Here is a 25,016-nt window from a genome sequence, read left to right as displayed (position 1 = left end):
CTGTTTCTTGCATTTATTCTGCAGGTGCAGCTATATACAGTAAGGGGAAGTGGCGTAGCGTGGGTTGTCAGCACCCGGGGCAAGGCAAGTAATTTGCACCCCCTAACCCGTGGATTTGCGCACCCTAACCCTAACCCCCAGATGTTGTGCCCGGTGCGGCCGGGCCCCCCTGCACCCCCCACGCTACGCCACTGGCAAGGGGTTCATCCATGGTTTTTGTGCTGTGCTTCAAGGCTCAGGTCTTTGCTTTCAAGCTCCCTGCCGGAGCACTCCCCCTGGTTTCTCTCAGTGTCTCATTTCCCCAGTCTTTAGTTCTCCACATTTCCACATCATTGAGGGCTTATCCTCCCCTTCAAGCTGCTATTTGCCTCACAAGGGTGACAAATAGCAACCAGAGATGAGGAATTTCATCTGCGGAAACAACATGGAGGGAGACAGAGGGAAGCAACATGGAGGGGAACAGCTGCCTTTCCTTGATGATGCTGGGGTCCCCATCTTTTTCAGGGGACCCTACTGTCTGTTTTGAAACAGAGATCTCCTAGATCGCATGTCATTTGGCCGTTGGATGAAGCGATTAGTTAAATATGAGCTCTTTGAGTATGTCTAGAGATGTGGTTTAAAATGTTCGTTGGCATTGAAACGGTGCATCCTGACTGAATAGCTCCTGGATCCTGAACGGAATCAAGCTTTTCTGGGTCAATCTGGAATTGGTCCAGAGCTGGTCAGGGTAACCCTGGATCACCCGGGAGGGGGGCAATTGTGTCCTTCTTCATCTTCAGTCTTCTCCTTCTTCCTCACTCATCGCTGTCCAAAAAAACACAAACAAGCAGATGCACTTGGCTCTTCAGCTTGGATTCCACAGCGGCCTTGTCATCAGGGTGTGAGCTACCTCATGTGTTTGACTCCACTGGTGCCTGTGCAAAGCGACTGGCTCCACTCAGTGTGTGTGTGTGTGTGCGTACCAGTATGGAGACTCCCTTAGCTCTCCCACACCCTCTCATGAAAATGCTTCCTGAGCTCATATGCTAGTAGAGGGCAGGATCAGAGAATCAGCTGGTCCGCCATTGGGCCTGGTGCCTGATACCAGCTCCCCACAGAGCACGACCTTGGGGAATCCTGCCATTTTCCATTCTGTGGACATGACCAGTGTAGATGTCACTGAGACAGGAGCGCAAGCTTGCTGGGAATGTTAGAAATGGGGAAACTGAGGCTGGGGCTGGTGGCCCTTGCGAGCCTGGCGTCTGAGCTCATGCTAGACTGTGGCATTGGAATGAGAGACTTTGTGGCTAATGCTGCTTCCACATTTTGATTCTTTCTGAAACTATGGGTTCTGAGTATCTTCCCTGCTTCAGCCAGCGCTGCTCACTTAGTGCCTCATGCTCCTCTTCTCTTCTTTCTTTGCCCCAGAGCTCCAGCCTCAGAAAGAAGCCTCCAGTTCAAAAAAGATGCCAAGAGGCAGAAGGACAATACAACTCATGAACCTTCCCTGGGGGATGAAGAACCCAGCCTCATCGATGGCGACGCTGACACTGTTGATCCTTGCCTTTCTCTGCAAAGGTAGATCTGGTTCACAACAACACTGGGGAACCTTCAGCCTTTCCAGATATTGTTAGACTCTAGATGTTATCGACCCCAGCCAGCAAAGCCCACCCTCAAAGAAGGTCCCTCAACTTTTGAAGGCTCACATTTTCTTCTGAGTGTTGCTTCCTAAGAGGGAAGGACCAAGGCTGAGTTTGGAAACTGACTGTGATGAAAGGGCTGGTGCCGTGCCGTTTTTATTGTAATTTTCTGTATATTTTAAAGTGTGTGATTGTGTGTATATAGCTTTCATGTTTTATTTATTTTAATTACAGTGGTACCTCGGGTTATGCTTCAGGTTACATACGCTTCAGGTTACAGACTCTGCTAACCCAAAAATAGTGCTTCAGGTTAAGAACTTTGCTTCAGGATGAGAACAGAAATAGTGCTCTGGCGGCACAGCGGCAGTGGGAGGCCTCCTTAGCTAAAGTGGTACTTCAGGTTAAGAACAGTTTCAGGTTAAGAATGGACCTCCAGAACGAATTACGGTAAGTACTTAACCTGAGGTACCACTGTATTGGTTTTTTAAAAAACGTTTTTAGCTGTTCTTATTTTTATCTCTATGCCACCATGAGTCCCTGTCAGGAAAAAGTTGGGGAATGAATGAATGAAGAATTGCAAAAAAAAAAAAAAAACCACCCCAAGTTAAACCCGAGCATCTCCACAAACTGGCAGAGGTTCCTGTCTGGGACACTGGAAAGGCACCACCCATCAGAGTAAATCTAGATGGACCAGTGGATGGACTCAGCATAAGGCAGCTTCTGATCAGGTCCAGGTTTTGGGTGGTCCTTGAACAAGACACCCTCCACACATGCCCCTTCCTCACTGCAGGAGCTCCAGAGGGTTCTTATCCTTGAGTCCCCACTGGGATAAGGGCTCTTGACAGACACCCTACCATGCCACCTCTTGAGGCCAGCCCTGCTTCCTATGTTCCTCCTAGGTTTTGCTCACTTCATGGTTTAATTTAAGAGTGAAGAATTTGAAAACTTGGAAATGATGAGTCCTTAGTACAAATAGCAGGAAGAGCTCCAATGTGAGGCCTAAGGAGCACCGGAATATCCCTGGGTTCAGGGTCCTTGGTCAGGGGGCTTGAGAGCACCTTCCTCCTTCTGACTGAGAGTGTGTGTGGCACCTGCTAGACACTCACACCTGAATGTCCTCCTCCTTCTTGCCCAGGGAAATGCTTCCCCCTGAGGTCCTGCTACTGTGGTGGGTGGTTGGGAGGTCCTGGGACTGGAGACCCACCACAATCCCCAGGCACTGCTGCTCCAGACAACCCTTGATGTTTTGGTGCTGTTGACTGTGCAGAATGTTCTTCTCGAGGTGTACAGTATGCTGGCAAGAGGGTCAGCTGCAAAACTGGTCTTTGCTAAGCCCACAAACCAGTGAACTCCTTCCTTCTTTCCTTTGGCAGGTCTGCGGAGTCAGCTCCTGGGATATGATCTTAAAGCGCTAGAGGCTGTCACTGTGCAGAGAGGTCTCTGCGTTCACATTCCCTGCAACTTCACTTATCCCACTTCTCAGTATTCTGGGGAATTATACGTCTACTGGATTAAGAACGATCATGCTAGTTCCTATATTCGCAACAAGTGGCACTCAAATGCTGGTAGTGTTGTTGCCAGTAGTGACAAGGATCAAAGCATTGCCTCACTTGCTGGGAATCGTTTCCAGTTGACTGGAAATCCATCAGAAGGTGACTGTTCCTTTAGCATCAATGATGTTCAGAATCAGGATGAAGGGCAGTACTATTTTCGAATTGAGAAAGGACTGAACTTAAAATTCAGCTATTCTCATTATATTTTACCTCGTGTTTCTGTGACAGGTAAGAGGTTTCCTACTTCTTTATTTGCTCCCTCATTCCCTGTTTTGTGCTCTTTCGTGCTGTAAAGGGGGGAAAGGCTCTGCCTACAAATATGCCTTGACCTCTGGACATTATGCTGATTCCAAAGGGACAGGAGGTACAAGTGCTCCATGCTTCCTGTTCCTCTCCATTGTTGTAACACCAAAATTAGATCATTTGCATCTCCAAATGTCTGAGTACTTTACACAGCTCACCAGAGGGAAGAACTCTCTTGTGGATTCTGTGCTGACAGTCTGGAGAAACAGGAAACTGGAGGCATTTTCTCCTTCACTTCCAGCTGCATCCCATCACCTGCTTCTTCTCCTTCCCCCAGCATCTCTCCACAGCTTCCTCAATGCAGGAGAAGCAGAGAGGTATTCTCTTGCCACCTTTGAAATCAGCCTCAGTGAAAATCTGGAACATTGTCCTAACCCACTGCATCCTGAATTCTGGGACCAGAGGGTGCTTTGGGTGGGGGACATTTATTTTGTTCATGGGCCTCATTCCAGGGGCCACATGCAAGTGGTGGGCAGGGCCAGAAGCACACATGGATGGAGCCTCAAGCAAATGTGGGCAGAGCAACAGGTGTGCCTCTTATCTTGTTCAGGCCTCAAACTCAGGTCACTTTCCCATAGCTGACTGGTTTTAAGGTGAGTGCACAGTGGATTGAGGGGCAGGGCTAAAATTAGGGGCACTTTGCTCCTCCCCTGTTTCTCCTGCTGCTGTTCTGCACAGAGCTATGCCTTGATTTGGCTAAGCATGGAGGTGGAGAACCTTCCCCTTGCTGGTGTGGGGCAGGTGGTTTTACAGGAGATTAAGCCTCAGCTTAATATCTGAGCCCCAAACAAACCATGAGCAGTTAGCTAAAAAGCAAGCCTATGCTACAGCTCATGGTTTCTTTTAGAGAGAAACAAATCTTGAACCTGAGTTTAGATCAGTAGTTCCCAGTTAGGAGTTCATCAACCCCTGGGGATTTGCAGAATATACATAGGGCCTCCGTGGCCCCATCCCTTGCCCCCCCCCAACTCATTTTTTGTCATTTTTGCATAGTATTTCACAAATTTTATGGTCTGTTTTAGTACTCCGCAATTTTTCAATATATTGCTTAAAATTGGTTTTGAAATCACACCACGATAACGATTTCGACCCAGCAATACGTAGCAGTATATCACTCCTCACACAAGGAAGACAGGGCAGCTGATTTCAAGGCACCACCCAAATCGCAGGATGATTTCAGCCGATCACTCTGCTGATCTGAGCTGCCTTCCCTCACACCGAGAGAGACCAGGGCAGCCAATTGCGAGGTGCTGACTTCTCCTCTCTCTGATGGAGAACAGGGCAGCTGACTGCTCTCACTTCAAGGAATTGTGGCACTACCGTCCCCTGGCACTGACTCGGAGCAGCTTTTCTTAGTCAGCAGGAAAGCAGCAGCAGCCACAGTGGATGTGCATCTTCACTGGCTGCCCCCCTGATTGTGGCTTGATGCACCCCCTCCCCCTCCCACTAAAACCATGCAGTGGGGGTGACTTCACTTCCTCTCCTCCCCCTAGCCATCCAGGCTCTGCGGCTGCTTCTTCCCTCATCCCCATGCTCAGTCTCCAATTTCAGACATCGTGATATATCAGAACATTGTTGATGTTTAGCTGCTGGTATATCAAGATGTTAAAAAACCAGATATCTCTCAGCCCTAGTCTGTTTTTTTAGTATACCTAAAATCCTTTGCTTATTAGAGGCTACACCACATTTTGTTCAAAAAATTGCTTTGCAGAGGTTAACTACCACAGAGCTATCAAAATGTTCAAAAGTAGGGGGACTGTGGCTTGGCTTTTGAAAAATAGGGGGTCCTTAGTAATTAGCTAACTGGGAACCACTGGTTTAGATTAACATTCTGTCAAACCATGGCTTAGCTCTTGGCAACATGGCAGGAGCAAAACACCTTTGATTTGGGTCCCCTGCACCGACACAGTGTGCATTCACCTTCAAACAATAGTTCATCTAGGTTTAAGGAGATATGAAAGCCAGGCTAGTGTCGGCTACATGGCATTCAGGTAAATTTCAGCTGTTTCTACATCGTCATCCACCTCTTTCCATCCAGGCAATCTAGACGCATTACCACAGTTCAACAACCCATTCCTGGAAGAAGGTGTGCGCATGGAGGGGGTGGGGAGTGTGGCCAGGGGAGTTCTGGATTTGTTCCATGTCTCCTAGGTGGAATCTACACACATATAAAAGAAAAAAAATCCACTGAATTTGCCATGGCTCACCATCACCATCTAGTGTCACATTTCTATATATCACTTTGCAACACACTTGAAAGGTTTTATTTGCAACAGCATAGCTGAGTCCCTAGAAATTGCCCTCTCCAAGCTCCTCACCCCACAGCAAAAGATATGCAGGCCTGCTTCCTATTCCCCTGTATGCAAGTGAGCAGTTTGGGTGGGTGGCCATTTGCTTCAGAAAAAATAGTTTAAGGGTTAAGTGACCCCTCCTCAGCCTGTGCTCTTCTTTTGATGAAAGACAGATCCCTCCTGTGGCTGCTGCATTAAAGGTGTCATTTCCCCCCTCTTCCTGTGTCTCCCAAATCACATCTGGCTTCATCCTCCAATTTCAGGATCCTGAGTATCAAACATCATGTTCAGCAGCATAGTGGCAGCCGTCAAGATTTCTCCCTCTCCAGGCTGAGTCCACAATGGGCAGAAACATTGACCAACATTGGTAGAGAAAGCAGACCATTGCATGGGGAATCAGTCTACTAAGGGAGAGACACAAAGTTATTGTTAAAGGACAAATGAAAGAATGGCGGGATTTGCCACAAAGTGGGGGGTAAAGTAGTGCTGGTGACCATCCATAATTCAGGACTCCTGTGTCCTGTTCCCTAGTTACTTTAGTCTGTGAATTTTCTTCTGATCCCATCCTGGGGACTTTTGTTTTCTCAGAGCTGACAGAGAAGCCAAAGATCCTGAACTTATCAGAGGTGGTTTTGGGAAAGAGCATCACCCTCATCTGCCAGGCGCCAGGGACCTGCCCATGGAAAGAATCATGGAACCAGCCTCAGATCTCATGGAGTAATTTGCCAGGAACACCAACTACACAGAACCATCAGCACAGCAATGGGAGCTGGACCTTTGCTTCTGGCTTCACCTTCACACCTACTTTGCAGGATCAAGGCAGAGCCCTCACTTGCCGTGTCAGATACCCTGCAGTTGGGAGAACAGTTGAGAATACACTCTCTCTTGAAGTGGTCTGTGAGTAGCTCCCATAGCTCAGTACTGCTTCCCTCTCCCATGAACAGCCAACAGTTCTTTCTAGCCCATGCCAGCTAATTTACTCCTTTCATGTTCCCCTCACTGTTTTCTTATGTTTCAGACCCACCTCAGGACATCGGAATCACAAGGCCTGGACACCCTGGTGAGATACAAAACTCTTAAGTGTTTTTGCACACCCCCATCCTCTTTTTTTTTTATAATAATTTTTATTGTTATACATTTTATAAATTTCCATCCAATTCTTCGTTCAATCCCGCATACAACAAATCATAGTTATTTTTTGACTTCCTTCAACGTCTCTGACAGTTATCCATAGTTATACCTTTAATACACATTCCCTTCTTTCGTATTGCCATTTTTCCTCCTTACTCCTATTATTTCTCATAAACAATACTTATTTTCTTTTTTTACAGTGCCTCTTTAAATCCCACTAGCGTTGTATTCACACCACATATATTTTTCAGATAATCCACAAATTTCCCCCAGTCTTCGATGAACTTTTGATCTTTAGTATATCTGATTTTCCCAGTTAATTTATCCAGTTCTGCATAGTCTGTCATTTTTAGTCTCCATTCTTCTATCATCGGTATTTCCTCTTGTTTCCACTTCTGGGCCAACAGGATTCTGGCTGCCGTTACCGCATACTGGAAAAGCTTACAGTCCTTTCTTCTGATGTCCTTTCCTACCATACCTAAAAGAAAAGCTTCGGGTTTTTTCACAAAAGTATATCTTAACATTTTTTTCAACTCATTATATATCATTTCCCAAAAACTTTTCACTTTCTTACATTCCCACCACTGATGAAAGAATGTCCCTTCCTTGTCTTTACACTTCCAACATTTGTTATCAACCTTATACATCTTTGCTAACTTTACAGGTGTCATATACCATCTATAAAACATTTTCATCACATTCTCCTTCAGTGTAATACATGCTGTAAATTTTAAATGCTCTTTCCACAGTTTTTCCCACCCAATCTTCAAATTGAATATTGTACCCAAAATCCTTTGCCCACTGTATCATTACCGATTTAACCTCTTCATCTTTCGTATTCCATTCCAGCAATATCTTATACATTTTTGACAGAATTTTATACTCATTATTTATAATGTCCTTTTGGAAATTTGATTCTTTTTCCACATAACCCTTTTCCTTCAGATCTTTTTTAAATATTTCATTTACTTGGTAGTGGTGCAACCAATCATAAACTAAATCTTTAACTTGTTCATATGGCTTCAATTTCCATTTTCCTCCCTCATTAGCTATCAGTTCCCCATAGGTGGCCCATTTGTTTCTCATGTTAGTCTTCTTCACACTTATTACCTCTAACGGGGACAGCCAGTGTGGAACTTTTGGTTCCAGTATATTTTTGTATCTCTCCCAAACCTCTATTAATGGACCCCTGAAGATGTGGTTTCCAAATCCTTTATGAACCCTCTTTTTGTCACACCAAAGGTACGCGTGCCACCCAAATCTGTTATCAAATCCTTCAAGATCTAATAATTCATTATTTTCTAACTTTATCCATTCTTTTAACCAACATAGACAGGCTGCTTCATAATACAGTCTCATATCTGGCAGGGCGAAGCCTCCTCTTTCTTTTACATCCGTCAGTAATTTAAATTTTATTCTAGGTTTCTTCCCCTGCCAGATATACCTTGAAATCACTTTTTGCCATTCTTTGAAAATTCCTATACCCTTTAGTATGGGTATGGTCTGAAATAAGAATAACATCTTTGGTAGCACCGTCATTTTTATCGTAGAAATTCTTCCCCAAAATGATAATTTCATTCTGGCCCACACCTCCAGATCCTTCTTTATTCCCTTCCAAACCGGGATATAATTATTTTGGTATAAATCAATATTCTTGGCTGTTACCCAAATTCCCAAATATTTAACCTTTTTCACCACCTCTATCTCTGTTCGTTGTTGCATTAATTCGATCATATTTTGATCCATATTTTTTACAATCATTTTTGTCTTTCTTTTGTTCAATCTGAATCCTGCCACCGTACCAAATTTGTCCATCTCATCCAATACCTCCTCTATACTTTCTGTTGGTTCTTCCATAGTCAGTACCAAATCGTCGGCAAAGGCTTTAACTTTATACTCATTTTGACCTACTGTTACCCCCTTTATTTGCTTGTTTTGTCTAATTGCATTTAAAAAGACTTCCAGAACCGTTATAAATAACAATGGCGATAGTGGACAACCTTGTCTTGTTCCTTTAGATATTTTTATGTCTTCAGTGATAACATTGTTCACTATTAATTTTGCTCTCTGTTCTGTATAGATTGCCTTTATGCCATTGAAAAACTCTTGACCAACCTCCATATGTTCTAAATTCTTCAACATAAATTCCCAAATTATGTTGTCAAAGGCCTTTTCTGCATCCACAAACATTAGAGTCACTGGTTTATCACACCTATCAGACAGATATTCTATGACATTAATTATAATTCTTATGTTATCTCTCAGTTGTCTGCCTGGTAGGAAACCTGCTTGGTCTTTGTGAATAATCTTTATTAATATCTTTTTCAATCTCTTCGCTAGGATTCCTGCAAAGATCTTATAATCTATATTCAGAAGTGAGATAGGCCTATAATTTTTGACTTGTGTTAAATCAGAGTCTTGTTTTGGGATTAATGTTATATATGCTTCTTTCCACGTTTCTGGAATGTCTCTTTCTTTTAAGATATTGTTCATAACGACGGTCAATGGGGTCGTCAGCACCTCTTTCATTTCTTTATAATAACTAGATGTGAACCCGTCCGGTCCTGGGGCTTTCCCTCTTTTCAATTCCTTTATCGCTTCTTTTACTTCTTCTTTTTCTATTGGGGCATTCAGCTGGTCTTTTTGGTCTGTCGGGATCTTTTGCACCATTTTCTCTCTTAGATATCTTTCTATTTTCTTCTTATTGTTCCTTTCTTTATTTTTATATAATTGCTTGTAAAAGTCCAAGAATCCTTTTCTTATCTCTTTCGGGTCGGTTATCTCTTCTCCCTTTATCTTGATTTTGTTGATTGTATTCTGCTCCTTTCTTTTTTTCAGTTGCCACGCAAGCCATTTTCCTGATTTATTTGCTGATTCAAAGCTTTTCTGTCTTAACCTTTTAATGTTCCACTCAACTTCTTTATTTATTATCATCGCAAATTGTGTTTGTAAAATCTTTATTTCCTGCTTTATTTTCAAATTGTTAGGTTTTTTGATCAGTTTTTGCTCATAGTCCATGATCTGTCTTGAAATTTCTTTTATCCTTTTTTCCTTATTGTTTTTCTTCAATGCATTTTGTTGAATCAATAAACCTCTCATTACTGCTTTGCTTGCGTCCCAAACAATACTCATTTTGGTACCTTTGTCCACATTATCCATAAAGTATTCAGATAGTTTCTTTTGTGCTTTTTCAACCATCTTCTGATCGTCCCACAGATTATCATTCAGTCGCCACCTAAATGATCTCTCTTCAAAGCCTTTTAACTCCAATTCTATGGGATTGTGATCTGAGATCACTCTGGCTTGTATTTCAATTTGATGGATTCTTGGTGTCAGTTCGTTTGAAACCCAAATTTGATCTATTCTTGACATTGACTGATTCGGTTCTGAATAATGAGTAAATTGCTTCTCCAAGGGGTGCCTAAGTCTCCAGATATCAATCAAGTTACAGTTCTTCATCATCGTAAAAAAAGTCTTAGGCAGTTTCCCTTCTTTATTCTTTGCCTCTCTTAATCTATCCATTTCCAATGATACCACACCATTCATATCTCCCATTATTATGATTTTTTGGTCCATGTACTCAAATAGTTTTTCCTCCAATGATCTGTAGAAATCAGTCTTATTTCCATTTGGTGCGTAGATCCCGACAATTATTAATTTCTCGCCTTGCCATTTGATTTGGACAGCTATGATTCTCCCTTCTTCATCTTTGAATAGTTGGTGAGATTCAATTTTATTTTTGATGTATAGAACAACACCTCTTTTTTTCTCTTTATCCAAGGATATAAATTCATTCCCTAATCTTTTGTTAATCAAAATTTTTCTATGTCTTTTTGCCACATGGGTTTCTTGTAAACAAATGACATCTAAATTTTTCTTTTTTAGAAATTGTTCAATTCTGTTTCGTTTCTTCTTGTCATTCATCCCATTAATGTTCCAGTTCCAAAATTTCAACGCCATTCTTCTTCCAATTAAATAAATTTAATTTTTTATTTTACAATCTATCTACCTCTTCTTATGGGACGCAGGTGGTGCTGTGGGTTAAAGCCTCAGCGCCTAGGGCTTGCCGATCGAAAGGTCGGCGGTTCGAATCCCTGCGGCGGGGTGCGCTCCCACTGCTCGGTCCCAGTGCCTGCCAACCTAGCAGTTCGAAAGCACCTCCGGGTGCAAGTAGATAAATAGGGACCGCTTACCAGCGGGAAGGTAAACGGCGTTTCCGTGTGCGGCTCTGGCTCTGGCCAGAGCAGCGATGTCACGCTGGCCACGTGACCCGGAAGTGTCTCCGGACAGCGCTGGCCCCTGGCCTCTTAAGTGAGATGGGCGCACAACCCCAGAGTCTGTCAAGACTGGCCCGTACGGGTAGGGGTACCTTTACCTTTACCTTTACCTCTTCTTCTTCCTCTTCCTCTTCTTGCGAGCTTTCCCCGTTTTGGTCCACTTCTCCTAATTCAGACTCCCCCTTCAGTCCTGATCCTCCCTCTGCTCCCTTGGTCTCTTCCTCTCCCGTCTGTAGTTCTTTGTATCTCCTCAGAAATTTTCCTATTTCCTCAGAACTGGTCAGTCTTCTTTTCACACCTTTGTAAAAGAACGAGACTCCTTCGGGGAATTCCCATCTGAAGTCTATCTTGTTTTTCTTAAGAATTTGCACCAGTGGTTTGTAAGCTTCTCTTCGTTTCAACAGCCTTATCGGTATATCTTTAAAGATGATTATGTAATTCCCATCTATGTAGAGTCTCTTCTCTCTATTTCTTTGTAAAATCAAATTTCTCATTTCTCTATCCTTAAATGTAACCAAACAATCGCCTGGAAATTTCTTTGTTTTACTTGTTCTTATTTTCATTCTAAATGCATTTTGTATTGTTTTTGCAACATCTTCCTCTGGCAGCTCCAGCCACTGCGCAATTTCTTTTGTTAGTTTCTCTTTTATGTTTTCATTCTGTACCTCCGGAACTTGTCTCAGCCTTAGGTTTACTTCCCTCTGTCTCAATTCATTCATAGCAATAGAATCTTTTATATCTTCTTGTGCTTTATTTAACTCCACCATCTCACTCTTTATCTTCTCCTCTTCCCGCTTCATCTCCTTCATCTCCTGTTTTGTCCTCTTTAATCCCTCATCCACTTTTTTTGATACCTCTTTGATCTGTCCTTTCAATTCATTAACTGTCTCGTCAATTTTCCTATCCATTTTTCCAATTTTATTGTCTACCTGTTCTAATTTTGTCTCCAAATTTTTCTCACTTTGTTTTATTTCTGCGAACATTTTCAATATTTCTGTTCTAAACTCTGTTTCCTGTTTTGAAGCTCTCCTGTCCGTAGGAGTCCCCCCCTCTGCCCCCTTTTTCGGCAAATGAGACATCTTCTTAAATTCCACCTAACCCAATAATATACGTTATCTCAATAAATCAAATAGCAAATATAATCAAAATACAAACGTACAATTTCCAAATAGTCGAAATAATAATCCAAATAATAGTCCAAATATAAGTCCAAGGTTTTTATAACAATATGATAAATTTGGTATAGAAACCCACTTTGTGACCAGAGTCACTTCCACTGCCGAAAAACAAACAAACAAACAAACAAAAACGAAATCCAATTATCTATAAATGGAGGAGATCCAATTGTTGGTAAATTTATTTATCTTCTTGCCCCCACTCGGGCTAATCCGCAGGTTGTCAAAGAGGTAAATATATTATAATCCAATTAGGGATCACGATTGTAATCCAAAGAAAATGCAGTCTCCAAATAAAGTTCCAATTGTAATCCCAATTTTTTAGTCCAGCCTCACTATAAATATTTATTAGACCTATGAGGAGATTTTTATAAGTTTTGCTGATTTTTATAAACTCAAAAAAAAAAAAAGGGATAAATATCCACAAAGAGGAGATCCCGTGGGAAGCAGTTCTTTCTCAAGTCCTAATATATACAATCAACAGCAAAAAATTCCAGAAAAACAACTTGTAATATTACATTCCATCCATTAGGGGGATCAAAGTTTGGTCCTCGCTTCAACTTTCTGCAGTTTACAGTCCGAAACAAAATCGAAAAATTTCTACAGTTTGCATTCCAAATCAAAAAGAGGAGAAAAGAAGAGGAAATAGTACAAAAAATTCCAAAATCCACCAAAAAGACACTGAAGTCGAATCCAAACTTTGCTTTCTCTTGCCCAAATACCCTGGAAAGTCAATTAAAATGGTGCCACTGGTTCTTCTTTAACGTGCAAAACTAATTCTTCAATTTATTAACATGAAAGTTATTCCTCAGTTACATCTAGGACCTTCGCTTTAACTCACAGCTCACCTCTGTTCCCCCTTAATGTTCTCCTTTCCTTTCCTTCTTATAATAAAGTTACTTTTATCCTTTAACTTATTTGAAACAGCTTCTAAAAGTTAGGGGAAAACAGAAACAATAGCCGCTAGCGGCAACTCACTTTCGTTTCTGGCTCTGCATACCGTTCTGCGTCTTTATAGATCCCAAACGAACGCTGAACTCGGAGTCTTCTCTTTAATAATTCGAGACTTCTCTTAGATTTGTACTCAGATTCTTCCGGATTATAGATTTGAGTCCGAATTTCTTAGTATTGAGAGCGGAGCGCTGTCTCCCGCAAGCTCGAGGCTTCGCTATTCAGCCGCAGCAATGGCTTCCCGATAGCCAGCTGTCCGTTCCGCCGTACTCTTCACCTCCTTTTCGGGGGCTACCTGACGGCCGGACGGGCAGCTAATCGGCACTGCCGGGAACCTGGGCCTCTGGACACCCACCAGAGGATTATCGGGGGGGGGGTTAGCCCAAAAAACCTCCCTTTTCGGCCAAAATAGCTAGGGTTTCCCTCCCGGGAAAAATCCCTCGCTTGCGTCTGGTTCGCGCTCCACCGGAAGTGCACACCCCCATCCTCACTGAGCTCCGCTGGACAACCAATAGCTGCTTCGGGATCTCAGAGTGGGGATTGTGCAGGAGGAAGGGTTTTAGAGATGGCTGGGAGTTGGGGCAGAGCCCAGAATGGTGGTTTTGGGGGAAGCTGAAGACAAACTGGATGGTAACAGGGAGGAGCTGGGCTCAGTGGGTCTTTCCAGCAGCCATGCCATGCCATGCCATGCACACATCCTTGCACCTGAACCAAAATTCACTCCCCACCGTAGCACCCTTCAGGCTCTTGACCTGAGTCTCCTCTTTTAATTACCATGGGGTTTCTATTTAATGGGACTGTTCTAATGCATATTTCAATTGCGGGTGTTTATATTTTAGAATCAAATGTTGGCATTAAGTGGTGTATTAAAGTGGAATGAGAAGGAAAAGAAATGGGCCCAAGTTTTCCCAGTGGAAGGCAAAACTGGGGATATTATTATTATTATTATTATTATTATTATTCTCTTGCCAGTTGAACTTGCAGAGAAATGAGGGAATCATCTCTCTTTTTGCAAAACTATGACCCAAAGCTGTCTTGAACCAATTATAATTAATAATCATTGTGTCAACCATCCTTCTTCAAAATACACAAGTACATCTCAGCACTGAATGAGGATTCCTTAGCATCAGGCATCCCAGGACCAATTGTGATCTAACTGCATTTCTCTTACAGATTTCTCCACGCAGAAAGAAAAGCTGGTGGTCCGAGAAGGTGACATCGTCAGCCTGCTTTGTGAAGCTCAGGGCAAACCTATTCCCTCCGTGACATGGATGAAGAAGAACGAGACCCTAAACAACCATATGCAGGGCAGTAAAGATACTCTTCAACTGTCCAACATTAAATCAGAGGATGCTGGGATTTATCAGTGTCAGGCAGAGAATCCACATGGCTCAATCAGGAAGAATCTCTCAGTGATTGTGCAATGTAAGAGATGGGGAGCGGGAAGTTCCTTGGGGGCATTAACCTGGGAAACTCCATTGTATGCTAAGTGGCTTGACCTGCAACTAATACCAGCATGCTTCCACTAAGGCAGGGGTCTGCAACCTGCGGCTCCAGAGCCACATGTGGCTCTTTTACACCTTTGCTGCGGCTCTGGGGCGGATACTAGCGAGGGGAGGAGGCGCATTGTGCGCCCCGACACTCCCCACTGTGGCGGGCGCTGTACTGGCTGTGACGTCGCATGGGGGCGGTGCGTGCGTTTGTCACGCACCGTCCCGACGTCACCTTCCCACCCGCCTGCCCGCTACATTGAAAGGGGGCATGTACGCTGGTCACTGTTTTGAAGGGGAGTGAAGAACACACACACAAAAAAGGTAACTTGTTAATTTAACGTTTATTTCTATGAGGAGGAGTAATTCTGAGGGGTCAAACAAAGAAATAATAAAAAAGTGACAAAAAAGTTATTTTTATAATGACGAGTTTTGCGGATCCCAGTTTTTTTTTCTTCGGAAACGGGTCCAAGTGGCTCTTTTTGTCTTAAAGGTTGCAGACCCCTGCACTAAGGGGACCTCTGCAAATGTACACGGCTGTGGCTGCATTGCACAGTGTGTCAGCCAAGTAGTGTGAGATGCAGCTTTTGACAGCTTCATCACAAGTTCAGGAGCCCCATGATGAGCTTACATATTTGCAGAAGCTTTCTAAGAAGTTAGTTTCAGGATGTATAAGTGCAGCCCCAGGGGCAAAACCACAAATTCAAGTCACTGAACATAACCCTTTTCTGAAATCTGTGAGAGTATCCTCATTCACCAGGAGAGGGCATATTTATGCAATCTCTCATCAGAATGACAGCTCTCTAATATTAAATGCAAAGGCCAAACTTAGAAGTTTTTTGTTCACATATCTGTCCTGCCCATAAAGCAGGATGTGTAGGATGTGGCTCTGATGCTTTGTAAGAAAAGGTCTGTGTGGACAATGGAGGAGAATGGCTGGATGTCCCTCTCCCACCTCCCCATCTTTTGTGGCTTCAAGATCTTTTCGTCTAATCAGCATCTCATGAAGGAATATCCCCCGGTGGCAACGGTCTCACTGTTTGCTACCTGGAGATGCAGAACATAGTTCCGTTGCTTATCCAATAAAAAGGATGCCATAAGGACCTAAGTCATTTTGCAAAGTAATTTCTCTTCCCCCTCTCAGGTACTATGTGATAGCCTCATAGGTGGGCCTTGTGTTTAGCTGTTGGGGTGTTGCACAACCCAATACTCTGATATTCATTTGGCATACCGAGAATCTGCATTGTCTTTTTCTTTTTAGAAAGTAGCTGCATAGAGTACAGTGGTACCTCAGGTTACATACGCTTCAGGTTACATACGCTTCAGGTTACAGACTCCGCTAACCCAGAAATAGTACCTCGGGTTAAGAACATTGCTTCAGGATGAGAACAGAAATCGTAAAGCGGCAGCAGGAGGCCCCATTAGCTAAAGTGGTGCTTCAGGTTAAGAACAGTTTCAGGTTAAGAACGGACCTCCAGAATGAATTAAGTTCTTAACACAAGGTACCACTGTACTGTGACTATTTAGGGAGGCCAACTCCCTTTTTCATTAAGGGGTTCCTGAGCCTCTAATAGCAGCATGGGCAGAAGAAACCCATTCAGGGACTCTTTTGCTATTGTTGCTGCCCCGTGACTGGAAAAGCCCAGGCCGCATTGTTTGTGATGGACTCTCCTTCCTTGGAGGCTGGATGGCCATCTGTCATGGATGCTTTAGTTGAGATTCCTGCATTACAGGGGGTTGGACTAGATGACCCTTTCTCTCCCTGCCAACTCTAAGATTCTATGAGACACAGCTCTTAAGTTCTTGTAAACCATTCCTGTAAATTCTGTTTTTATTTTCAAACGGGACACAAGAGGGAAAGAAACTCCTTGCCTTCTGAATCCAAGCCGAAGCAGGATTTTACCTTATTCAACAGAGTAGGGAACTAGGGTGGCAGCAGTGTCTGCTCCCGGGTGCCTCTAGTGGATGAATTGTGGTATTGCAGCTGTTGCAGTCATTAGCTAGATCGGAATGTGTTCTTCACCTTGGCTACTTGGTTCTCTGCAGATGCCCCCAAGCTCAGCAAAAAACCCGAGAAAAACACTGCCTGTTGGCGTAAGGACAATGACATCCTCTGCAACTGCTCCCTGCACTCCAAGCCTCCACCTCAGATCCATTGGCAACTGGACGGGAAGACTGTAACTGAGAACACCAGCACGGCAGACCTGAAAGTCTCTTCCTCATTCCAGAAGAATGAGGTCACCAGCTCCCTAATTTGGACAGGTAGCCCGGATGGCGACCTCAGCATCATCTGTCTTGGGAACAATTATCTGGGAGTCTACACCATGCAATTCCACCTTAGTTCCTTGAAAACAGGTAAGAGTCCACCAGACAGAGAAATCCTGACTTTTGCAGCCCTGCCTATTATAGAAAATCCCCTCTGTTGCCTCTTTCAAAAAATGCAGCAATCTGATTAGCAATGACAACAATAGTGATAGGAACAGAATGGTGATGTAGGGTTGGGGGAAATCTGGATCCAAGCAGGGGTAGAAGACACACAGCCTGGATTTCAATCACAGCCTTGCAATGTTTTGTTGTAAAATGCTTTTAAATCTTGCTCTGTCTGCTCTGTCTGTCTGTACAATGGGGACTCGGCTACATTACTCAAAAAACAGAATTTTAAATGTGCTCTAAACATGCAACACCAGATGGTGCTGGAGAGCACAAAACTCTAGGGCGATTTTACATAGAGATTTTTTCTTTTGTTATAATGATTTAATTTATGACTTACTTATAGCATCTCCCCCCCCCCCCCCCCGTGTGTAGATCCACCCTGGGATAAGGGAGAGCCACCCCCTCTGGGACAGTCATTGCTGACCCTACATTCCCAGCAGATGGTGCAGGCTGGTCCATTGGGGCAAATGGGGCATTGCCCCACCTACCGCAATCTTTCCTCAGACAGTCCCAATTGGCAGCCTTCTTACTTACATGGCAGTGGCCCAGACTGCCAGCTTTCTCCTCCTTAGTCTCCATTTTACCCTTACAGAACTCAGCAGGGAGGAAGATAGGACTATAACTGGATTTAGTTGGCTCTACCAGTCTCTGGCTCCAGCTGTCATTGGTGGTCTCCCTCCCTCCCTCCCTGTCCCGATAGGCACCACTACCAGTAGAGCACCAGGAGCTCTAAAGCCTTACTTCTACTTGGAAAAAAGAAGGTCGCCACTGATAACTGGCATTGCTCCTCAGCAGCATTCAGTTGGGGTGGTGGAGGAAGGCTCCATGGCCTTGGCAGCTGTCAAGTTTCTGATTTCTCATGGAAAATATCACCATGCAACACAGGAGAGTCTCATCTGTCACTCTCCCAATTTTCCAGTTACAGGTAGTTAGCTGTGTTAGTCTGCCATAGTCAAGACAAAATAAAAAAAAATTACTTCCAGTAGCACCTTAGAGACCAACCAAGTTTGCTGCTGGTATGAGCTTTCGTGTGTATGCACACTTCTTCAGATACACTGAAACAGAAGTCACCAGACCCTTATATATAGTGAGAGGGTGGGGAGGGGTATTATTCAGAAGGGTGGTGGGAATGGGTGATTGGCTGATAGGTATGGTAAACCTATCCACCAATTGTCACGGCTAAAAATTGGCCACTGTTTCTTTAATGCTCAAACAACTAAGTCAGCATGAGTCAGCAGCCTACAATGACTCATACAATCTTTCACCTAATTGTACCTGTATATATGGAGTGGTCAATGTTAGTGTTGGCTGTGGTTTGTTTGTTTGGTTGGTTGGTAGCTGGTTGTGTTTGGTTTGTGTTAAGGCTGTTGGTCGTGGTTGGAAAAGAAGACTTTTTAAGAATAAAAGCAGCAATACTCTGCAAGAATACTCTTTCTCAAAGACTCATTTGTTGCCAACTAAGGTCTGAGAACTAGGCAAAGGAGTAAAAAGGAGGTCAGAACCTTTTATTTTTCAAACACTGACACCAATCAGCCAATAGGTGTGGTAAACCTATCAGCCAATCACCCATTCCCACCACTCTTCTGAGTAATACCCTTCCCCACCCTCTCACTATATACAGTGGTACCTTGGGTTACAGATGCTTCAGGTTACAGAGAACAGGATGAGAACAGAAATTGTGTGGCGGTGGCGGCGGGGCAGTGACAGGCTCCATTAGTTAAAGTGTTACCTCAGGTTAAGAGCAGTTTCAGGTTAAGAACGGACCTCCAGAACGAATTAAGTTCTTAACCCAAGGTGCCACTGTATAAGGATCTGGTGACTTCTGTTTCAGTGTATCTGAAGAAGTGTGCATGCACACGAAAGCTCATACCAATAACAAACTTAGTTGGTCTCTAAGGTGCTACTGGAAGGGATTTTTTATTTCTCCCAATATTGTTGGACTCCAACTCTCAACAGTCCCTGCCAGTATGGCTCAATGGTCAGGAAAGATGGGAGACGGAGTCCAGCAGCATCTGTAGGGAAACAGATCAGTCATCCCTGTGTGAAATAATCTTGTCTCCTGTTTTCTGTCTCTTGCTTTATTGTGAGCTAGTTCTGCTTTGTTCACATTGACTTTTATTTTTGCTTCTTTTCAGCTTCTTTTGAGTTGATTGTTCCCTTGGTGGTAGGCCTCATCCTGATGAAGTAAGTAATCTTCCTTCTTCTGGTTTTTGTATCTGCCCTGGGAGCCAGATTTGTCTGAAATGTGGGGGTCACCTGTGTGAAGTGACGATAGCAAGAAGCCCACCCAAATCCCCTTTAGCCCCTTTAGATCTTGGTCCTACGGTGTTCCCTCCTCCTCTCTTTTGGCTAATGGCTCTCTTATGTCACCATCTGCTTCTAGGGTCTTGTTTTGTTTCGTGTTCTTTTTCTTGGCCTTTTGGTATTCGAACTGGAAGAAGGCTGCATTGACTCATGAGGGCAGAAGGAAGCAAAAAGAATGATGGTGACTGGATCGCCTGTCGTTCCTTTGCTCAGTGGAGGGACGGTATCACACACATCGCTGTGCACTCCCAGGTGTCATTGGTCCAGGCAGTGAAAGAGCATAAATGAATGTTTATTTCAAATGAAAGAGGAAGAACATGGATTATTAGCACTGCTATTTCATACACAGACATAAGATGGATGATTTCTTGTTCTGAGAAAAGTGTTTACAGTATTCTGGTTGTGCATTTGTGGTGCAATGAATGTAGTGGGCACCATATTGTTTTTTATCTTTATTTTGATAGATTTCATTAATTTATTGCAACATATTACCAGCATCATTCATACATAAAATAAAATATCCCACCCTAGCCTGGGTAATGGAGTTCAGGCAATACATCAAAAATAACAACCAAATAACATAGTATCTTCCGGTCGCAGACAAGCATATGTAAGGAAGGCGGTGTACAGTTAATGCTAACCAAAAAGTTTTATTATGTGACGGCAATCCTGTTTTCATTTTTAGACATGTAGACAATAAAGCTGTACCAATCTTGCAAAAGAGTATTTACGCTTCAAACCTCTTGCCAATTTTATTTGTCCGTTTTTCCATAATTGCTATTTGCCACACTTTATTGTACAGCTGTTGGTCTAAGGCAGATATAGGATTACATGTTAACTGAGACTGAAGACCCCCCCCCCCAATTCTTTTTTTTGGGGGGGGGGCAGAGTCCAAGAATAATTAAAATGGGATAAGGTCCCTTAATGCCTACATGTCAGCTTCCTATGTTACTAATTCTTTTTTCTTTTTTAAATTTTTATTGGAATTTTATTTACGACATAACATAAACCCCCACCCCCACAATACACAAATCTACCCTCATTAAACGTGAACATAACATACAGTGAGCATAACATACAACAATACAAACATACAAACATACAAACAACCAAATAAAAGTTCTTCCTAATCTTTAGTCCGAATCTCCTTTCTTGTAACTTGAAGCCATTGGTTTGAGTATTGTTTTGTTTGTTGCTGTTAGGCATCTTTGTGTTTTTATACTGTAAGCCGCCCTGTGATCCTTGGATGAAGGGCATTATAGAAATTTAATAAATAAAATAAAATGATTGGCAGGTGGGTTGCCTCTCCCACCTATCAAAGTTAGCTTGCAGGTATGGGGCCAGATAAGGAGCTGGCCCCAAAGAGGCCAGAAAGTTTCTCCACCCCTGTTTGAAAAAGAAGTTATCCCTTTCACCTGGAAAAAAAAAACTTACTGGACTGTTATCTTTAAAAGATAAAAGACCTCTGCAATAAATCAAGATGCAAAGATTTGGTCATCCGTAAAAGCCACCTGGTGAAGTGGGGAGCACGGTCTCTGCCTCATGAGCCCACTAGGGGAGGGGACCCACCAAAGGTCATTTGACACAACCCCCCACCCCATTCTGAAGAAACCACCTTCCTCTCTACATGTGGTCCAAAGTAGATGCTTCAGGGATATGTTAGATTGTTCCCCTAAATCACTTTCAAGTTTTGGGTACTTTCCCCATATATAAGAAGCTGCCTTAGTCCTGGACCATTAGAGTCTACATTGCTGGGCAATGGCTCTTTAAGGATCCAGACAGAAGTATCTCACAGTGCAAGCTGGAGATGCTAGGGACTGAAGCTTTGGAACTTTTGCATGCAACATTTGTGATATACAATCAAGCTACAGTCTTTCTCTATAGGAAGCTGTGCTATGGCAAGTTGGTCCATGAGGTCTAGTGCATGGACTGGCAGTGGACCACCAAGATTTCTAACACCAGTCTCTCACAGATTTACCTGGTGATGCTGGGGTTTGAACGTGGGACTCTCTGCCTGCAAAACAGATGTTTTTCCCATTGAGCTCTCTGAATGGTTCTGGTCAACCCTCTTGCCAGTGTGGATATTGTCCTCTAGACTGGTGGGATCGTCCACAAAAGCTTTACTAAACGCTGCAAAAATGGATGTCTTGAAGACTTCCTGGAATTTCTCCCCAACAAACAGGTACAGAATCGGGGTGAAACAGATATTGAAACAAACTCCGGTGGCTGTAGTATCCCATAGAACCTGTGTTGTTGCTTTGGATACTTCCTTAAACAGCTGTGAGGCGTGGTAGAGATGGTAGGGGAACCAGCCAATGAAGAATGATGCTATGGCAGCCACCAGGACTTTGGAAATCTTCCCCGTCCTCAGTAAACTTTTTTTCTTCATTTCAAAACCAATCCGACAGTAGCATGTCATGATGATGATGAATGGAAGCAGGAAGGCCAGCAGAAAACGAACCAAGAAGAAAGCCAGATGAACGTGGAAATCATCTTGATTTGGGGAGAAAATAAAATAATAGCTGCACTTCATCTTCCCCTCCTCTTCTTGAGTCTCCAGAAAAGCCAGGTTTGGGGTGCTCAGAGCTAGGGAAGCAAGCCAGACTCCTGCAATTACCTTCCGTGCCAAAGGTATTCTGCGGTTACGCTGGGACCAGACAGGATAGCAGGTGAAGAGGTAGCGGTCCAGGCTGATGGTGGTGAGTAGAAAGACCGTAGTGAACATCCCCAGAGAGAAGAAGAAGAGTAAGATCTTGCACATGATTGGGCCAAAGATCCAGTCAAAATTGAGGAGGACAAAGACAGCAAAGAAAGGCATGAGTGAGCTGGAGACTAAGTAGGTGAGGATCAGGTGGAGGAACCACATAGTATTCACAGTTCTCTTCATCTTCATCCCCAGCACCCAGAGGAAGAGCCCATTCATAGTTATCCCCACCAAGAAGCATGTGAAGATAAGGATGGCAACAACCAGATTTGTGTCTGCTGGAAGGTGGCTTACTTCCATCTCCGTGTTGCTGGAATTCTGCAAGCTGATAGTTGTGTTATTTTTCTCCATGGTGCCCTGGAAGAAGAAGGAAGAGATTTGAGGTGGAGGCAGGTGAAAGTTAGAGGGAACATGGGGAGCTTGGGGGAGAGATCAGAACACTGGAAATGGGAAAATGTGTCTATCCAGTCAGGCTTATGCACTCTGAGTAAGCAAATTTCAAAACTAAGCAACTTAGCACTCTAAGCTTCAAAGAAGCAACATCAGCAACCATGTACATTCATATGGTTTCACTAGGACAGATATCAGGTTTGGAGTTCAGACCTCATTCATAGCTTCCCTGCTCAAACCCATTTCCCATTAACAGCTGGAAACTAAGATTGCTGAATCTCATTCAAGTCCTCATGAAGGTCCTGTGGACTTCCAGATGTTGCTCAACTCTAGCTTCCATCCATCAGTCTCAGCCAGCAAAACTAACGAACAGAGATGATGGGAACTATAGGTCACCAACATCTGGCGAGCCTTGTGTTGCCAATCACTTGTGTTCCAACACCCACCCTTTTCCAACTGAAGACTTCATTTTCCATAACTACAAAGACAATCAATTTTAAAGATTTTAAACTTTCCTTCTCTTCCCCACCCACCCTGCCACCCAGTCTTCATAACACGTCCACTCACTTGATCTGCTCGTCTAGAATAGCTGTCCTCAACGCATTCCACTGTGCATTTCAGCATTCAGAACGGAAGAAGTACTCCGAGGGCACAGCATATTTATGAGAACTGAAAGACTGGTGAGTCACACAAATTATTTCTGCAAGCGTGTTCACTGTATAACCCATTTCCTTCTTCTCAGTTTTTGGGAACAGAGTGCCCATGAATTAGATATTGTTAGCGAGTTCCATTGGCAACGCTGCCTGTTTTAGAGTAACACCCTCAGCATGTTTACTCAGAAGTAAAATTCACTGTCTGCAACAAGGTTTACTACCATATTTTGCTTCGTTGTTGCTTTAGTTTTTGGCTTTGTTTGCTTGCTTTCGGCTTTCTGAAGAATTGCAGCCTCAAGTCCCTGTAGCTGAAATATCATTTGCATTCACTGCTCCAGTGGGAAATGAAGTGGGTGGTTTCACTTCAATTTTAAAAAAAGGATGTGGGGTGGTTTCTATTTCAATTTTTTTGGGGGGAAAATGGGATGGTTTTAGGTCCAGATAATATCTCACCCCACGTTGAACTCTCATTATCATGCCTTTGTGACATTGACTATATTTGGAAATATACAAGCAGAGGATAATGAAGGAAAGCAAAGAGTGAAGTATCAGGCAGCAAATGCACTGCATCACTTCTCTTGCATCAGAGTCCCATGAAGCAGCTTTTCCAACACCTTCCTAGCTTCTCTGTCAATTTCTGGCTATAAAGAGGAGGTACGGAAGCCAGGGGATCAAGAATGATGCCACAGAAGTGACAAGGAATCTGATAGGTTTTCCAGCCCTCACCAACTTTTCCTCTTCCTTTTCTGACCTACCTGATAAGAGCAGCCCATGATTATTATAAAAGGAACCAGGAAAGCCAGGGGAAACCAAATGAGAGCCAAATGAACATGATAACTTAGGCCTTTGTCTATATATCATCCTAGTCTCAAAGAAAGCATAATTCTTTTGTTTTAATACTTCTTTTTTAAAATACTTTTATTTTGCTTTAAACAAATACAGATAAATATAGACGACCAAAATTACAAAAGAAAATTCCTTAATAATAATGAAAAAGCTAAAAAAAACTACAAAAAATATCAAAGTACATGGCATAGAACATAAGCCATTATGGGAAAGAAAAAAGAAAAAGGAAAGAAGGAGGAGGAAGGGGGGAGGAAAGAAATGGGGGGAGGGAAAAAAGAAAAAAAAAGAGGAAGATGAGCCAAAACACAAGAAGGCTCATCTATTGTACACTTCCTTCAAGGTCACAACAGATCATAATTCTTATCAATTCTCTCTATCTGCATTCCATAGAATCCCTCATCTTGGTATCAGGGAACATTTCCCTATATGCGGTATCATTCTAAACATAACCAGGTCTTTCTTGATCAGCTCTTATCCCCTAGATAATTATTTAAACATTCCCATTCTTCTTTCACCATCTTTTTACGTTTATCTTTTATTGCATCTGTCAGCTTCGCGAGCTCCAAGTACTCACACAATTTGACTACCCATTCATCTTTAGTGGGTGTATTTTTATCTTTCCAGTGTTTTGCCACTATAACCCTTGCTGCTGATGTCGCATACATAAATAACCTGGTTTTATTTTTGGTAATGTTATCTGAAACCATTCCTAGTAAAAATTCTTCCAGTTTCTTGCTAAATGTAGTTTTTATCAATCTCTTTATCTCGTCATAAATCATATTCCAAAATCTTTGTATCTCTAGACAGGACCACCGCATATGGTAGTATGTTCCTATCTGTTCCTTACATCTCCAGCACTTGTTATTATATGATTTATTTATTTTTGCTAGTTTTAC

The 25,016-nt window shown here is 43.0% G+C and overlaps 2 protein-coding genes across 3 annotated transcripts; one reads left to right on the top strand and one right to left on the bottom strand.

Annotated features, from left to right (window-relative positions):
• The first annotated feature begins 1,299 nt into the window (after positions 1–1,299).
• LOC307221523 (sialic acid-binding Ig-like lectin 14) lies at positions 1,300–20,251 on the top strand. Of its 2 annotated transcripts, none has more exons than XM_079986110.1 (8): positions 1,300–1,557; positions 2,993–3,271; positions 6,355–6,663; positions 6,785–6,826; positions 14,474–14,725; positions 16,837–17,145; positions 19,359–19,407; positions 19,607–20,251. In XM_079986110.1, exons 1-8 carry the CDS (start codon positions 1,377–1,379, stop codon positions 19,704–19,706), a joined length of 1,521 nt encoding a protein of 506 aa, XP_079842236.1. In that variant the 5' UTR covers positions 1,300–1,376; the 3' UTR covers positions 19,707–20,251. The 2 variants fall into 2 exon arrangements, with proteins under 2 accessions (XP_079842236.1, XP_079842235.1); XM_079986109.1 differs by having other exon boundaries at positions 1,302–1,557; positions 2,993–3,400.
• Positions 19,967–23,560, bottom strand: LOC307221573 (putative G-protein coupled receptor 33). Its single transcript, XM_079986212.1, has 2 exons — positions 23,189–23,560; positions 19,967–22,588 (listed from the first exon to the last, which is right to left on the bottom strand). The coding sequence occupies exons 1-2, from the start codon at positions 23,243–23,245 to the stop codon at positions 21,494–21,496; spliced, it is 1,152 nt and encodes a 383-aa protein (XP_079842338.1). The 5' UTR covers positions 23,246–23,560; the 3' UTR covers positions 19,967–21,493.
• Between the last annotated feature and the right edge of the window lie 1,456 nt (positions 23,561–25,016).

Source organism: Podarcis cretensis (assembly GCF_951804945.1).
Source record: "Podarcis cretensis genome assembly, chromosome: 8".
In the NCBI taxonomy this organism is placed as follows: Eukaryota; Metazoa; Chordata; class Lepidosauria; order Squamata; family Lacertidae; genus Podarcis; species Podarcis cretensis.
The sequence above is the reverse complement of the archived record's forward strand: the minus strand, read 5'-3'. Positions and strand labels throughout refer to the sequence as shown.